The sequence below is a fragment of the Stomoxys calcitrans genome, chromosome 1, assembly GCF_963082655.1.
Source record: "Stomoxys calcitrans chromosome 1, idStoCalc2.1, whole genome shotgun sequence".
In the NCBI taxonomy this organism is placed as follows: Eukaryota; Metazoa; Arthropoda; class Insecta; order Diptera; family Muscidae; genus Stomoxys; species Stomoxys calcitrans.
This window is the reverse complement of record NC_081552.1, coordinates 261,052,218-261,070,865: the sequence shown is the minus strand read 5'-3', so window position 1 is coordinate 261,070,865 and position 18,648 is coordinate 261,052,218. Positions and strand designations below refer to the sequence as shown.

General features: G+C 41.4%; 1 protein-coding gene across 3 annotated transcripts in view; it reads right to left on the bottom strand.

Annotated features, from left to right (window-relative positions):
* Window positions 1-7,725: 7,725 nt before the first annotated feature.
* Window positions 7,726-18,648, bottom strand: part of LOC106095828 (uncharacterized) — a 31,658-nt gene continuing 20,735 nt past the window's right edge. For all 3 annotated transcript variants that reach the window (XM_059371016.1, XM_059371014.1, XM_059371015.1), the window contains 5 exons: window positions 13,366-14,632; window positions 9,018-9,232; window positions 8,546-8,733; window positions 8,169-8,445; window positions 7,726-8,072 (listed from right to left, as the gene is read on the bottom strand). In XM_059371016.1, coding sequence (XP_059226999.1) covers window positions 7,786-8,072; window positions 8,169-8,445; window positions 8,546-8,733; window positions 9,018-9,232; window positions 13,366-14,632 — 2,234 coding nt within the window. In that variant the 3' untranslated portion in view covers window positions 7,726-7,785. The remainder of the gene's footprint in view (window positions 8,073-8,168; window positions 8,446-8,545; window positions 8,734-9,017; window positions 9,233-13,365; window positions 14,633-18,648) is intronic.

Below are 18,648 nucleotides of genomic sequence, written 5' to 3'. Positions count from 1 at the left end.
CGTGATTATCCAATGTAAACAAAATTGATGCCTCTAACATACAAATTGTTACGCAGCCAGGATTAAATGTCCTTTCTCTCGCTTGTTAATGTCTTTAACAAATCTTTGCTTTTATTTCAATTGCCTTACTTCATGCATAAACTTCAATGGTCGGTCTTTGTGTCAAAATCCTTGCCATTGACAATCGTGTTCCATAAATACTGCCATTCAGCCAAGTCAGTCCAGTCCGACAGCCTTCTGCTTGGGGAATGGCGTTAGTGCCGTAGTTAATCGTACAATTGCTGTAACTAATGTGACACATATTGTGACAAATCACCCCACGTAACAGTGAAAAAGGTTACGTTCTGCATTTTGAGGGTGAAAACATGTGTCATGTGACAAGTTTTTGTTCAGGTTTGTCTCTGGGTGGGGAGAGTCTTTGCGGGGATGACTAACATTTTCAAATGATTTTATTTTGCTGAAAATTCAACACCAAATCTGAAAAAGTCTACTGTGACAAGTGTATCCATACTTTGAAAGTGGTCCCTTAGTACTGACTTGTTTTCCATATTGAACTCCTTTTTGCACTTTTCGTCATTCGATTTTGGTGGATGCTCCAAAATATTTTGAATGCGCAGAAATTATAGAGTTTGAACTTGATGTACTTGCATGCGTTTTTATTTGTGTGCTTGGTATGGTCGAAAAATAGCGCCAGAATGAGCAATACAGCTTATTGTCTCCGTTGTCTACCTAAGAATACACTCAAAGAAAATGTGAAAAGTAATGACACATTAACAAAATTCCAGTGTCTCAAGAAGTCATGGTCCATGATCGGTTTACATGGCCGCTATATAAGGTTATGAGCCCATTTAAAACATGCTTAACACAGTTGTAAGAGGTAATACCAAATCACCATGTGCAAAATTTCAGTCAATTCGGACGAGAATTGAGCCCTCTAGAGGCTCAAGAAGTCAAGACCCAAGATCGGTTTATATGGCATCTATACCAGATTATGTACCGATTTGCGCCATACTAAACACAGTTTTTGGAAGACATAACAGAATACCTTATACAAAATTTCAGTCAAATCGGGTAAGAATTGCGCCCTCTAAAAGCTGAAGAAATCAAGACCCCAGATCGATTTATATGGTAGCTATATCAGGTTAAGAACCGATTTCAACCATACTTAGCACAGATGTTGGAAGTGCTACCAAAACACCGGAAGACATAACAGAATACCTCATACAAAATTTCAGTCAAATCGGATAAGAATTGCGCCCTCTAAAAGCTGAAGAAGTCAAGACCCCAGATCGGTTTATATGGTAGCTATATCAGGTTAAGAACCAATTTCAACCATACTAAGCACAGATGTTGGAAGTGATACCAAAACATCGCGTGCAAAATTTCAGTTAAATCGGACCAGAATTGCGCCCTCTAGAGGTTCAAGAAGTCAAGACTCAAGATCGGTTTATATGGCAGCTTTATCAAAACATGGACCGATATGGCCCAACTACAATCCCAACTGACGTACACTAATAAGAAGTATTTGTGCAAAATTTCAAGCGGCTAGCTTTACTCCTTCGAAAGTTAGATTGCTTTCGACAGACAGACTGGCGGACGGACCGACGGACGGACAGACCGACGGTCATGGCAAGATCCACTTAGAATGTCATGACTATCAAGGATATATATACGCTATGAGATCTAAGACGCATATATACGACACGGATGTCGAAAAGCCTAACATAAGTCGCTGTGTCAAATTTCAGTGAAATCGGATTATAAATGCGCCTTTTATGGGCCCAAGACTTTAAATCGAGATATCGGTCTACATGGCAGCTATATATCAAATCTGGACCGATTTGGGCCAAACTGAAGAAGAACGTCGAAGAGGCTAACACAACTCACTGTCCCAAATCTCGGCGAAATCGGACAATAAATGTGCCTTTTATAGGCCCAAAACCCTAAATCGAGAGATCGGTCTATATCTATATCGGGCTATATCCAAATGTGGACCGATCTGGACTAAACTGACGAAGGATGTCGAAGGGCTTAACACAACTCACTGCCTCAAATTTTGGCAAAATCGGACTATAAATGTGCCTTTTATAGGCTCAAAACCCTAAATCGAGAGATCGGTCTATATGGCAGCTATATTCAAATCTGAACCGATCTGGTCCAAATTGGCGAAGGATATCGAAGGGCCTAACACAACTCACTGTCCCGAATTTCAGCATAATCGGATAATAAATGTGGCTTTTATGAGCCTCAGACCCTAAATCGGAGGATCAGTCGATATTTTAGCTTTTATGGGCCTAAGACACTAAATCGGCGGATCGGTCTATGGGAACTATATCAAGATATAGTCCGATATAGCCCATCTTCGAACTTAACCTGCTTAGGACAAAAAAGGAATCTGTGCAAAGTTTCAACTCAATATCTCTATTTTTAAAGACTGTAGCTTGATTTCAACAGACAGACGGACGGACATGTCTAGATCGTCTTAGATTTTTACGCTGATCAAGAATATATATACTTTATAGTGTCGGAAATGGATATTTCAATATGAATATAACCCTATCCTCTGGTTGTGGGTATAAAAATTTTGTAGTATTTATGATATTCTTAAGCTTTTTTCAATTCTTTACCATCTGAAAACAGCAACAAATTTTTGCTGTTTTAGCAAAAAATTTCATCTTTAGCAGACTGTTTAGTGTTGCAGCAAACATTTTTGCTGGTTTTCCTTACACATATTTCTGAGTGCAGGATGATGAATTGCAAACTTTCTTAAAGTTTCTGTTAATATTTTTGAAAAATTGGTTCTGTCAGACATTTGCAACACTTTGCCGGTATTTAAATTTTTCGGATCTTTTTCTAACAGCGATTATAGACATTTTATTTTGAGTGTAGTTTTCCAACTCAAGTTGCGTATGCTACTATTTGAATGTCACAAGTGTTACCTCAGCTTTAGTTGGAATGCAATGTGACATCCACAATTGTCGTCCTTCGGAACAATGCATGACGAAATGAATTTTACGCATTTTTAAGTAAAACGTTTTATGCCTTTTTCAGTGAACACTCTCCAGCTCTCTTATTGCCAGAACGAGACCTTTTAGTTTAGGACAAGGTTTGTTTTATGGGGTGTGGGTTGTAGCATGGTGATGGTGGTGGGTGTTCCCCAAAAATTGCAATGAAATTTCATGCTGGCCTAAAATGGAGAAACACGTAGCAAGACTATTATAGTGAATGATTCCTAATTTTTCGTATTTGTTATGTCTCCAATTTCCTCTGTTCAACATGACATTGAAGACACAGATGACAAAGGCAAGAAAGCCTATGTTTATGTTAAAAGAGCGGAACGAATACTCTTTGACTGCACCTGCAAAGGAAATTTTTAAATATTTTTCAGATTTAGTTCTTGCTGTAATTGAAAACAATTTTGATTTCCAAGGATGAATTTGATCCTTGAATTATTCTTTCGGGGTCTCCGATATCTTGTGAGTTGTTAGATTGTTAAATGGCTGAAAGAAATGTCATAACTCTTATAGCTGTTTAAGTAAAAAATTGTATATATATTTATAAGCCTCATCTTGTTAGGTTTAACCCTCCGACGGTTGAGTCATCGGTTGCCGATGCCGAAGTACAAGGTGAACAGGCACCTTGAGTGACGAACTTTGGATACCCACCACACTGGATATTTTAATCATCCAATCCCATGGCAGCCGGTTGTACGCACCGGATTAACCCGATGGAACCCTCATCAGCAAGGCACATGCCGGAGTGTCTTCTCCGCACGCTACTGGCTCGTGCCGGGATTGAAAAGAACCCTGGACCGTGGTTCTGTTCGATTTGCCAGAACCGCCTCCATCATCGGTCGGTGTCGGTGAGGTGTAACCGGTGCATGGAGTGGGTACATTTCCGATCTTGCTCTGCCCTCACTTCACGACGTGAGTATAGTCATACTGGATATGTTGCAAGGTGCTGTGCGAACATAGCCAGCAGTGGGTCACAAGCGTTGTCGTCGCCGCCGCCTTCTGCGTCGCTATATATGCAACAGCAGAATCCCACCCCCAATATTGCCAGACCAGTGCCGGGAAAGGGATCATTTTTGCAACTAAACTGCAACGGTTTCCGTGGCAAGATCTATGAGATTGTGGATTTCATGAGTCGGAACTATATATTGGTCGCAGCGATCCAGGAGACAAAGCTGACCAACACCAGCAGCCTGCACAGTTGTCACGCATACAATGTGCTTCGTAAAGATCGCTCAAGGAATGAAGGTGGGGGATTGGCTTTCGTGATACACCATTCAGTGCAATATAGACCCATCTCGCCTACACCTGGCGCTAGTGACTCTTACATGGAATGCACGGGGATATCAGTCAGCTCCGGTACTGCAGAGATAGAGCTATACAACGTGTACATACCGCCGGTTGGTAGCTGAGTCCCAATTAATGGCCAAGCTTACAACCCCGACCTAAGTGGGTTACTATCTGGCCATAATCATCTGATTTTAGGGGACTTTAGTGTGCATCATACTTCATGACATTCTCCCCTAGGTAACGACCAGCGTGGCATAGCTTTGGCAGAGCAGATTGAAGGCTCCATGTTTTGCACGGTGAATGAGGATACCCCACTAGGATTACGAGGAGGTGCAGCAGCTCATCAGACATTTCCATTGCATCCCCTGATCTCTTGAGTGACGTAACCTGGCGAGCCGTCATTTTATTATCATCAACGGCTGTCTGTTTGCTATTAGATGTGATTATCCTTAAAAGAATTCAAGCGTAATAGAAAGATCGCGTTATATTTGGCTGGAAAATCAAAACAGGCGTTAAGTTCGGCCGGGCCGAACTTTGGATACCCACCACCTCGGGTATATATTTAAACACCTTTCGTCATAATCCGATGAAAAATGCATAATTTATGCCCTCATAGCAGCGTCATAGAGATATGGTCCGGTTTGCACCAAATTCGACACGGATATTGAGAGGTCTAATAAGTACAAGTCATTGTTAAATTGTAGTTTGTTCATTGCTCAGTTGTAGAACAAAATATTGGTCAAACATAAGTCACTATGTGAAATTTTAGAGCAATCGGATAATAAATGTGCTTTTTATGGGGCCAAGACATAAAATCGAGAGTTCGGTTCATATGGCAGCTATATCCAAAACTGAACCGATTTGGGCCAAATCAAAAAGGGCTGTCGAAGGGCCTAACATAACTAACTGTCTCAAATTTCGGCGAAATCGGACAATAAATGCGCATTTTATGGGTCCAAAACCTTAAATCGAGAGATCGGTCTATATATATCCAAATCTGTTGTTGAAGAGCCTAATGGAACTCACTGTTACAAATTTAGGCGAAAACGGACAATAAATGCTTCTTTAATGGTCCCAAAAACTAAACCCGAGAGATCGGTCTATATGGCAGTTATATCCAAATCTTTACCGATCTGTGCCATATTGCAGAAGTACGTCAAGGGGCTTAACCTAACTCACTGTCCCAAATCTCGGCGACATCGGATAATAAATGGGCATTTTATGGGCCCAAAACCTTTAATTGAGAAATCGGTCTATATGGCAGCTATATCCAAATCTTGACCGATCTGAGCCAAATTGACGAAGGATGTCGAAGGACCTACCACAACTCACTGTTCCAAATTTCAGCAAAATCAGATAATAAATGTGGCTTTTATGGGCCTGAGACCCTAAATCGGCCGATCGGTCTATAGACAGACGGACGGACATGTCTAGATCGTCATAGATTTTTACGCTGATCAAGAATATATGTACTTAATAGGGTCGGAAATGGATATTTCGATGTGTTGCAAACGGAATGACAAAATGAATATACCCCCATCCTTCGGTGGTGGGTATAAAAAAACAAGAAAAGGCATGCAAAGTTCGGCCGGTCCGAATCTTATATACCTTATACAAGACCCCAGATCGTATTATATTACAGCTATATCAGGTTATGAACCGATATAAACCATACTTAGCACAGTTGTTGGAAGTCATAACAAAACACCTCATGCAAAATTTTAGCCAAATCGGATAAGAATTGCGCCCTCTAGCGACTCAAGAAGTCAATATCCCAGGTCGGTTTATACGGCAGCTATATCAAAACGTGGACCGATTAGCCCGTTTACAATCCCAACATACTTAGCGAAGTTGTTGGAAGTGATAGCAAAACACCACGTGCAAAATTACAGCTAAATCGGATTAGAACTGCGCCCCCTAGAAGCTGAAGAAGTCCAGACCACAGATCGATTTATATGGCAGCTATATCAGGTTATGAACTGATTTGAACCATACTTAGCGAAGTTGTTGGAAGTGATTACAAAACACCTCGTGCAAGTTAAAAGCAGAAGAAGTCAAAACCCCAAGTCGGTTTATATGGCAGCTATATCAAGTTATGAACCGATTTAAACCATACTTGGCATAGTTGTTGGAAGTGAAACCAAAACATCATGTGAGTCAAATCGGACGAGAATTGTGCCCTCTAGGGGCTCAAGAAGTCAAGACCCAAAATCGGTTTATATGGCAGCTATATCATAACATGGACCGATATGGCCCATTTACATTCCCAACTGACCGACACTAATAAAAAGGCATTTGTGCAGCTACCTTGTAAATTTTCTGAAAATTTCATCAAAATCGGTTGAGCCGTTTTTGTTCAAGATTTCCACTACCTTCGCATGTGTAAATTTCTCATCCCTCTGACCAACTTAAAGGAGTTCTTTTTTCTCCACCCCTCATTCCGTCACATACATAAATAATTTGTATGTGGACTAGTGGAGTGGGTAGTTTGGTGTCTAAGCCACCAGTCTCCTGTGGTTCTTAGAGGATTTTGTTATGCCTCATAGGCAAAGATGTTGAACTTCTTGCATCCATATTCTTGTCTGTTGATGTCTACCATATACCAAAGTTATAAACCATACATATACCCGATATAACCAGGTGGTGGTGGTAGTTATGGCTCTTTTGCAAAGTGTCCGGCATCTGTGAGACTGAGTTTAACTATCACTTAGTTGGGCAGTAGTTATCCCAAATTTGCTTCTGTTATAGAACATAGAAAGGATGTCTCGCTCAGGTTTCGAATCTGGGAAGCCTTTTCGAAGTGATGTTGACCGCCCGTGGACAGTTTTGAACATTTCGTTTATAAAAAGTGTTGTAGGTTTAATGACATTTGTGATTGATTTGATAACATTTGTGTGTTGATTCGCTTTTATGAACCATTGGGGTAAATATTGACAACGTCGTGTTTGATTTTTTCTATGGTTGCATAGTTTCTTCTTCGATTGGTCAGCTTGACAATTAAAATGCCAACGGGGACTCCAGACCTTCTACAATAGAGAGATATTTCGTGTTAGGTCTATCGGCGAAGCTTCGCTAACTTAAATGTATTGGTTGAAAATTATTGCTAATTTTTTTTTGTCAGCTCCCAAAAGATTCTTAATTGAAAAGTTTTAATTAGTTTGAATGCATCGAAATTTTAAGGCAATCAAAAATTGTTTATCTTAACTCTAGCAATGTGTATGCACTCACCACTTCATTAACGTGTATTCAATTTAGTCTTGGCTCTGGTTTTGTTACACATTCGTTTTTATTTTTTTGTTTCATTTTCATTTAGATTTCCTAAATTTTTTTTTTAACATTTAAATTATTTATCTCAAACATTAAATTATTTTCATTAAATTTTTTTACAAATTCTAATTTTGATTCGTTTTGGATCAACGCCTCACTCTTAACTAGCGATCTTAAAGAGCACCTTAAGAACTATTTAAAAATTAATGGAAAATAATTAATTATCTGTAATCTCTTTGTGGCCTAGAGGGCCCATGGCCAGGGCTGCATTCATATTGGGGCCAACACCACTGGTACCTGGTGCTCCCACTGCGACGCCGGCACCCACCCCTTCACTGTAGCCTAACTCATCCGGACGAAAATAGGAATTCTGCATGCTGTACAAACGATCTATGGGGTTGATCATAGATGTCTGCGTAAAAGGCCCCATTAATTGCTGGAATGTCGAGTAGCTCAAACCCAATATTGTATTGAGTATGGGCTCATTGGTTTTATTACAATTTTCTGCAAATGCAAAGGTGGCGGGGGGGGGGGGGTTATCAAAATGTTTTCCTTGAGAGTTTTTGTGTTTGTTTTTGTTTCACTTTATGGCAATCTTACCTTTATTAGTTTCTATACAATTGAAGGGAGGACCATCGTTCTCATCTTTAATACAAGTCCTCAATTTGGCCATGGTATCCGCTGATGATGCCGTTGCATAGGGCGAATCCATCATGGACTCTGTATCGCTATGGGCCTCATCTTTGATTTTGGTCATGTTGCTATTGTCGGACTCTTGAGAATCCGGCGAGTCACTGGTGCCCTTGGGATGGCTGCCATCCAGTTTGGCCTTCTTCTGTATCTTCTTTACTTTGGCTCGTTGATTTTGGAACCAGACCTGTATGCGACCATGAGATTGGGAAAATTGTTTCCATTAATAAATTATTATTAAAATAAATTGGCCTAGCTAGGTAGTGCCACCATCCGTCCCTGCTTACCTGTACAATCCTTAAACTTAATCCCGTCTCCTTGGCCAGGTTTTCTCTGACTTTGCGACAGGGTTTGGGCGACACTTCAAAGGATGCCTTGAAGGCTCTTCTCTGTTGGGTATTGAGTATGGTGCGCGGCCTCTTGGGGCCACGGCGGCCATCCATTTTTGGGGCAAACAAATCATCGCCATAGAAATCTGTTAGCCCATTGAAATGGGAGGGGGAAGGGTGGGGAAGCAGGCATGTAATTGAAGGCATAGCAGCGAATAAAATGAAATAAAAATTTTAAATATTTATTACAGATTTGCTTAAAGATACACCACGACAGACAATAAATAAAATGTTTGTTGTAGCACATTCCTTGGGCGGATGTTTGAGCGTTTAACATTTTATTTATTGTGGCTTGCATTGGTGTCTATCGCACTGGCTCATGGGATGTAGGGGCGGGTGGGTGTCTGTTGGTGTGCTTACTCTTACTCACCGTATCCTTGCAACATTTCCACCTCCTTCTCATAATCGAAGCGACAAAACAGTTGGCCCTGTTTCACGACATACTGCTCACCCTTCTTCAGTATGGCACCACATACCACGCAAGCGAAACACTTTAAATGGAAAACGTTCTCGAGTGTCCTCATCACCAGCTCGTCGGCGGCAATTTTATGACCGCATCCAAGGCAACGATTACGCAAAAAGAGCCTTTTGTAGCCATGTAAAAAAAAAAATGAAATTTAAAAAAAGAAACTTTTTTCGAAAGAGATCTGTTTTGTGTGGTGTCAATTAAAATATTAGAGGAATTGCGTTTTAAGCAAATACACACATATGACAATATTAACAAAATTGCAGCATTAACATCTTGGGGCTTGACTAAATTTCCATAAAGTTTTATTCACAGTGTATTTGTATGCAACCTTCTTTTATCCTCCACCATAGGATGGGGGTATACTAAATAATTTCGTCATTCTGTTTGTAACTAACCGAAATATTCGTCAGAGACCCCATGCAAATGCAAAGTTTGCCCATTAACATTCCACTAAGGAACAGGGGCAAACTTCTCACATATCAATAAGAGCAGTCCGATTCAAGTTTTTAAGCTCAATGATAAGGGGCTTCCTTTTTATAGCCGAGTTCGAGGGGGGTATAGCAGTGCGACATTTCTTTGGAGAGAAGTTCAACATGGCATAGTACCTCACAAATGTTGCCAGCATTAGGGGGGAAAACCACCGCTGAAAATTGTTTCTGATGGTCTCGCCAGGATTCGAACCCAGGCGATCAGCGTCGTAGGCGGACATGCTAACCTCTGCGGTACGGTGGCCTGAGACCCCATAAAGAATATATATTCTTGATCATTGTGACATTTTATGTCGATCTAGCAATGTCCGTCCGTCCGTCCGTCCGTCCGTCCATCCGTCCGTCCATCCGTCCGTCCGTCCGTCCGTCCGTCCGTCCGTCCGTCCGTCCGTCCGTCCGTCCGTCCGTCCGTCCGTCCATCCGTCCGTCCATCCGTCCGTCCATCCATCCGTCCGTCCATCCGTCCGTCCATCCGTCCGTCCATCCGTCCGTCTATCCGTCCGTCCATCCGTCCGTCCGTCCATCCGTCCGTCTGTCTGTCTGTCGAAAGCAAGCTAACTTTCGAAGGAGTAAAGCTAGCCGCTTGAAATATTGCAAAAATACTTCTTATTAGTGTAGGTCGGTTGGATTTGTAAATGGGCCATATCGGTCCACGTTTTGATATAACTGCCATATAAACCGATTTTGGGTCTTGACTTCTTGAGCTTATAGAGGGTGCAATTCATGTCCGATTTGGTATATGATTTCCAACAACTGTGCTAAGTATGGTTCAAATCGGTTCATAACCCGATATAGCTGCCGCATAAACCGATCTTGGATCTTGACTTTTTGAGTCACTAGAGGGCAGAATTCCTATTAGATTTGCCTGAAATTTTGCCCGACTTGTTTTGGTATCACTTCCAACAACTGTGTTAAGTCTAGTTCCATAACCTGGTATAGCCTTCATATAAACCGGTCTGGGGTCTTGACTTCTTGAGCTTCTATAGGACGCAATTCATGTCCGATTTGGCTGAAATTTTGCACGACGAGTTTCGCTACGATTTCCAACAACTGTACTAAATATGGTTCAAATCGGTCCATAACCTGATATAGCTGCCGTATAAACCTATCTTGGATCTTGACTTCTTGAGCCACTAAATCAGATCATATTTGGATATAGCTGCTATATAAACCGATTTTCCGATAAAGGGTCTAATGCCCATAAAAACTTAATTTTTTATCCGTTTTTGGGAAAATTTTAAACAATGAATAGTTTAAGGCTTCCCGACATTTGATTCACATATGGTTCAGATCGGACTATTCTTAGATATAGCTGCCACATGGACCGAACTCCCGATAAAGGGTCTGAAGCCCATAAAAGTTTTCTTTTTTAACCGATTTCGCTGAAATTTAAAACGGTGAGTTGTTTCAGGATTCTCAACTTCGAACATAAATATAGTTCAGATCGGACTATATTTAGATATAGCTGCCATATAGACCGATCTGCCGATAAAGGGTCTGAAGCCCATAAGGGCTAAATTTTTTATCCGATTTTGCCGAAATTTAAAACAGTTAGTAGTTCTAAGTCTCCCGACATCCGTCCCTAATAAGGTTTGGATCGGACTATATTTAGATATAGCTACCATATAGACCGATCTGCCGATAAAGGGTCTGAAGCCCATAAAAGCTTAATTTTTTATCCGATTTCGCTGAAATTTAAAACGATGAGTAGTTTTAGGCCTCCTAACATAGGACCCAAGTATGTTTCAGATCGGACTATAGTTAGATATAGCTGCCATATAGACCAATTTTCCGATAAAGGGTCTAATGTTCATAAAAACTTAATTTTTCATCCGTTTTTTGGTAAAATTTTAAACAGTGAATAGTTTTAGGCCTCCCCACATCTGATTCAAATATGGTTCAGATCGGACTATAATTAAATATAGCTACCATACAGTCCGATTTTCCGATAAAGGGTCTGAAAGGATTCATATATAAGATTTAACAGTGACTTATATTTATAAGACCACTTAATGTCCGTGCCGAATTTGGGTGCATAAGTTATCCAATTTTCATCGGATTGTGACGAAAGGGGGTTTACATATATACCCGAGGTGGTGGGTATCAAAAGTTCGGCCCGGCCGTATGCCTTTTTACTTGTGATAGCCGAATTTGAACAGACATCTTTTTAGGGAGACATTTTTACACAGCTGCCACAACAAATTTTTAAGCAGTCGGCCTGCTGGTCTAGGCTTGCAGATATTAACATACCCTCTACCATAAAATGGGGGTACGCTTATTTCGCCATTCCGTTTGTAACACGTCGAAAAATTCGTCTAAGACCCCATAAAGTACACATATTCTTGCTCGTCTTGACATTTTAAGACGATCTAGCCATGTCTGTCCGTTCGTCTGTCGCAACCAACCAACTTTCAAAGGAGAAAAGCTAGACGCTTGAAATTTTGCACAAATACTTCTTATTTGTGTAGGTCGGTTGCGATTGTAAATGGGCCATATTAGTCTATGTTTTGGTATAGCTGCCATATAAACCGATCTTCGGTCTTGACTTCTTGAGCCACCAGAGGGCGCAATTCTTATCTAATTTGAGTGAAATTCTGCCTAAGGTGTTTTGTTTCGCCTTTCAACAACTGTGCTGAGTATGGTTCAAATCGGTCTATTATCTGATATAGCTATCGTATTAACCTATCTGGGGTCTTGGCTTCTTCAACCACTAGAGGGCGCAATTATTATCCGATTTAGCTGGAATTTTGCACGTGGTGTTTTGCTATGACTTTCAACAACTGCGCTAAGAATAGTTCAAATTGGTCCATAACCTGATATATCTGCCATATAAACCTATATGGGATCTTGATTTATTGAGCCACTAGAGGGCGCAATTATTATCCGATTTGGCTGAAATATATCCTATGGTGTAAGGTATAAAAAATCAGTCAGCACGATTCTATTTTACCGTTGTCCTTACCAACCTTTGGATGAAGAATTATTCTGTGCATTGTTTAGTTATAATAATTTTTTCCATGAACAAGGATCAGGGGAAAACTCAATTATAAAGGACCTTCTTTTTTATACCGCGTCCGTTCGGACTGCTTTATACCTCACAAATGTCGTCAGCAGTAGTAATGGGATAACCACAGCTGAAAATTTTTTTCGGATGTTCATGCCAAGGTTTGAACCGAGGCGCTCAGCGGACATGCAAACCTCTGCGACACCGTGGCTTCCTTTCAGTTATGAGTTAAAATGAAAGTGCTCAGACCAATCTATTGTGTTGCCCAAAAAGTAATTGCGGATTTTTTTAAAGAAAGTAAATGCATTTTTAATAAAACTTAGAATGAACTTTAATCAAATATACTTTTTTTACACTTTTTTTCTAAAGCAAGCTAAAAGTAACAGCTGATAACTGACAGAAGAAAGAATGCAATTACAGAGTCACAAGCTGTGAAAAAATTTGTCAATGCCGACTATATGAAAAAACCGCAATTACTTTTTGGGCAACCCAATAACTCATTTTCTTATAACAGACATTTGTGAACATTTCCATAATCTGATTTTTAGTGACATAATCATAGTTTTGTTCATTGAACATTGAACTCTTTTTAACGAATTCCGTTTTGCCTTAATTCTGCCATTTAATTGCCTATTGGCAATAGACTTTTAAATTGAAACCCAACAAAAGGACTACTAGATAATTTGCCGAGTTCATGTCAAAGGATTGCTAGCATACCCTTAGGCGTTGTGGATTACCCGTTGTGGAACTCACTCACCTTTCATAGTCTATGCGACAGTAGAGTTTGCCCTCCCTACTAAAGCAGGAATGCACCAAATGCAACGAACATGTTGCACATTTAAGGCAGCTCTCGTGGAATGAAGTGTCGACGACACGCATTATGTAGCGATCACAAATTGGTTGGCAACAATAGCCACAGGCCATGGGTGACAATGAATTGGAATTCGGTGTGGAGCAGGAGACGGAGGCAGCTGAAGCATTTGAGGAAAGCAATGGCAGGGCTACGGCCGGACACAGGGCATCGATTACACCCAATGCGGAGGGGGTCAAAGAGCCATTGTGCAATTGATGGTGATGCGAATGCTGATGGTGGTGTTGCAGCAAGTGCTGTTGCAAGGCCAAAGCAGTTTCGAGGGCATGATTATTGGAGTTGGCACAATTGTTGCCATTAATGTGGCCATTGTTGTTGTTGTTATGGTTGTTGTTGGGGCAGCTCATGCTATTGAGACTGTTCAAATTGCATTCGGTTAATGTTAAACGGTTGGCTGAGCTTTGAAGAATATTTAAGGCTTGTTGGTGTTGTTGTTGTTGTTGCTGCTGATGCTGGTGCAATGCTATGTGGAGCTGTTGCTGGGCTGGAGGTCCTGGTCCACAAGGATTTGTTGAAGATTTGTTGTCATTCGTCCGTGAATTGTTGCCACTGATACTTGTGGCTGCAATCGTTGCTGTTGCTGTTGCTGTTGCTGTTGTGTGACTACAACCACCATTGTCATTGGTATTGTGACTGTTGCTACAACTTCCGTTGACAAGTGTCGTACACGTCAGTGACTGTTGCTGGTGTTGCGATGTAAGTGATGCCTCCAAATTGTTTGTAGTTCCACTTGTTGTTGTGGCTGTTGTATTGCTGTTGTTGCTTGTCATATTGTCATTAAGTGTTTCCGGGCCAGCTCCTCCAACTCCATTGTGCTGTAGTGCCGTTGTTCCAGCTCCATTGGCACATTGCTGATGAAGTGAGCGAGTGAGAGAGTGCTGCTGCTGCTGCTGGTGTTGCGACGAAGAATTTCCATTCGTTTGGTTTGCTGTAGATGGTCCTGCATTTGCTGCTGGTGAGGCGGAAGTACTTGCTGCTGCTGTTGTTGCCGTTGTTAACATTCTTTCATTTCCGTTCATGGACATTAAAGAGTTGTTGTGTTGCTGTTGGGGATTTTGATGAAGGTGATGAGCATTGGTTTGTAGCAGGAGTTGTTGTTGTTGCTGTTGCTGTGTGAGTGTAGCCGCCTGACATGGTTTAATATCCAATGGAACTGCAAAGGAATGAAGAACACAAATCAAATGCTAGTTGAAAACTTTTATCTGGTTTTGTTGGTGACAATATTTTGCAAGTTTCTCTTGCACAGTGGTTTGGGTGTGATTTGTTTATAAATTAAAATTTCGAAATAACAAAAATGTAGCAAAACAAGTAAAAAGGCATTAAGTTAGGCCGGGCCGAACTTTGTATAGCCACCACCTCGGGTATATATGTAAAACCCCCTTCGCCACAATCCGGTGAGAATTGGATAACTTATGCACCCAAATTCGATACGGATATTGAGTGGTCTTATAAATATAAGTCACTGTTTCAGACCCTTAACCGGCATATCGGTCTATATGACAGCTATATCTAAATACCGTCCTATTTTTACCATATTTTGGTCGGATGGCGGGTGGCCTAAAACGACTCACCGTTCCAAATTTCAGCAAAATTGGATAAAAAAGGCTTATGGGCTTCAGACCCTTTATCAGGAGATTGGTCTATATGGCAGCTTTATCTAAATATAGTCCGATCCAAACCATATTTGGGACGGATGTCGGGAGACCTGAAACTACCCACTGTTTCAAGCGAAATTGGGCAATAAATAGGGCTTTTATGGGCTTCAGACCCTTTATCGGGAGATCGGTCGGTTTATCGGAAGATCGGTATATGGCAGCTACATCTAAATGTAGTCCGATCTGAACCATATTGAGATTAGAAGTTGAGAGGCCTGAAACTATTCATTGATTCAAATTTCAGCGAAATCGGTTGAAAAATAAAGCTTTTGGGAGGCCACTGTATTGTTGATTGTCTTGATATTTACAGTCGATTTAGCCATGTCCGTCCGTCCGTCTCTCTATCGAAAGCGCGCCAATTTTCACATGAGTATAGCTAGGTGCATGAGTATAGCCAGCGGGGATTGCAAGTGGGCCATGTTTTGGTATAGCTGCGATATAAACCGATTTGGCTGAAATTTAGCACCTCGAGTTTTATGACTTGACTTTCAATAAATCTGCCAAGTATGGTCTAAATCGGCTCTTAACCTCATATAGCTCCCATATGAACCGGTCTCGGATCTTGACTTCTTGATCCGGTAGAGGGCAAAACTATTATCTGATTTGGCTGAAATTTTTGTTTTGGTTTAGCCGTCAACTGCGCCAAGTATGGCCTAAGTCCGTTCATAACTTTATATAGCTCCCAAATAATCCGATCTCCCTATTATACTTCTTGAGCCTCTAGAGGGGGCAATTCTTATCCGATTTGGCTGAAATTTTGCACAACGAATTCCACTTCTTGTGCGACCTTAAACATAAATATGCCCTGAATCTGTCCATTACCTGGTATAGCTCCTATATAAACAGATTCCCCAATTTTATTTCTTGAGCCGCTATAGAGCGCAATTCCTTTCCAGTTTGACTGAAACTTTGCGCATTGAATTCCACGTTGGTCTCCAACGTTGGTTCCCAATCGGTTCATAACTTGGTATAGCTGAAATAGCATAAAAATTCTTAACCATTATCATTTGTTTGTCTGTAAAAAGATATCGGCCAAAGAACTTGACAAATACGACCCATGGTGGAGGGTATATAAGATTCGGTCCGACCGAACTGTCCGTACAGTTGGTTGACCTATACCGCTACAAAGTATTGTGTTCTTGTGTAGGTTATTTCAAAAATCCAACCGCTGCTCAAAACTCAATGGAATCATTGCTGCACTGAGGACAACACAATCTAACGCGCTAAATATTGTATAATCCTACACTCAAAAGGTCTCATCATCGTTGGTAATTGACGCGAATACTGCCTTTGGGTTAAGGAAGCTTTATATTTATTTCATTCATCGCTATTGCCATTGTCCTAACCATGTTGCAATACCTCATACCGCATGGGACCACCGTAGCTCAGAGTAGCCAAGAACTCTTGGGTTCAAATACCGCAACACGCCATTCAGAAAATAGGTGACATAATCCGAAATGACTCGGCACAAGTCTGAGTCAAAACAGGAGTACCACCGAAACATTCACACACACGGTATACAACATGTTAGTCACAAGGATTAACATCGGCACCGTGTTAAAACTTTCAAAACATCAGAAAATCACACACACCCACTCGACCAGTTGCATGACTTCATGATCCAGCCATCTTCAGCTCACCGACTTAGCTCGATACAGCCTACTAATGCTCAACATCCATCCCTTCACGACCAGCTCCGAAACTTCATGGTCCAACCATCTTCAGCTCACCGACTCAGCTTGATGCAGCCTACTTACAGCTCATCCATCCATCCTTCGTCCCTTCGCATCACCCGTCTACCCCGCCTACCTTCCTCCCCGGCTACCTTCCTCCCCGGCTACCTTCCTCCCTGCCTACCTTCCTCCCTGCCTACCTTCCTCCCCGCCTACCTTCCTCCCCGCCTACCTTGCTCCCCGCCTACCTTTCTCCCCGCCTACCTTCCTCCCCGCCTACCTTCCTCCCCGCCTACCTTCCTCCCCGCCTACCTTCCTCCCCGCCTACCTTCCTCCCCGCAGAGGTTCCTAGCTTCCTAGCGCAGACGTTAGGATGTCCGCCTATGACGCTGAACGCCTGGGTTCGAATCCTGGCGAGACCATAAGAACAAGAAAAAGCGTGCTAAGTTCGGCCGGGCCGAATCTTATATACCCTCCACCATGGATCGCATTTGTCGAATTCTTTTCCCGGCATCTCTTCTAAGGCAAAAAAGGAATTAAGAAAAGATTTGCTCTGCTATTAGAGCAATATCAAGATATGGTCCGGTGCGGACCACAGTTAAATTATATGTTGGAGACTTGTGTAAAATGTCAGCCAATTCGAATAAGAATTGCGCCCTTTGGCGGCTCAAGAAGTTAAATAGAGAGAACGATTTATATGGGAGCTGTATCAGGCTATAGACCAATTCAGACCATAATAATCACGTATGTTGATGGTCACGAGAGAATCCGACGTACAAAATTTCAGGCAAATCGGACAATAATTGCGACCTCTATAGGCTCAAGAAGTCAAGATCCGAGATCGGTTTATATGGCCGCTATATCAGGTTATGAACCGATTTGAACCTTATTTGACACAGTTGTTGGAAGTAAGAATAAAATACGTCATGCACAATTTCAGCCAAATCGGATAGGAATTGCGCCCTCTAGAAGCTCAAAAGGTCATGTCCCCAGATCTGTTTATATGACAGCCATATCAGATTATGGACCGATTTGAACCATTCTTGAGAGAGTTGTTGGATATCATAACAAAACACATCGTGCATACCAATTGGATAAGAATTGCGCCCTCTAGAGGCTCAAGAAGTCAAGACCCAAGATCTGTTTATATGGCAGCTATATCAGGTTATGAACCGATTTGAATCATACCTGGAACAGTTGTTGGATATCATCACAAAATACTTCGTGCAAAAATTCTTTCAAATCGGATAAGAATTGCGCCCTCTAGAGGCTCAAGAAGTCAAGACCCAAGATCGGTTTATATGACAGCTATATCAGCTTGTGGACCGATTTGAACCATACTTGGCACAGTTGTTGGATATCATAACAAAACACGTCGTGCAAATTTCATTCCAATCGGATAAGAATTGCGCACTCTAGAGGCTGAAGAAGTCAATAACCAAGATCGGTTTATATGGCAGCTACAATATATCAAAATATGGACCGATATGGCCCATTAGAAGTATTTGAGCAAAATTTCAAGCGGCTAGCTTTACTGCTTCGAAAGTGAGCGTGCTTTCGATAGACAGACAGACGGACGGGCATGGCTAGATCGACATAAACGAATATTTCGATTAGTTACAAACAGAATGACGAAAAAATTTTCAGCGATGGTTTTACCCTCCTAATGCCGCCAACATTTGTGAGGTACTATGCCATGTAAAACTTTTATTCAAAAAGGTGTCGCACTGTGGCACGCCGTTAGGACTCGGCTATAAAAAGGAGGCCCCTTATCATTGAGCTTAAACTGAGAAGTTTGCCCCTGTTCTTGGGCAAAATTTGCTTTTGCATATTGAGAAGAT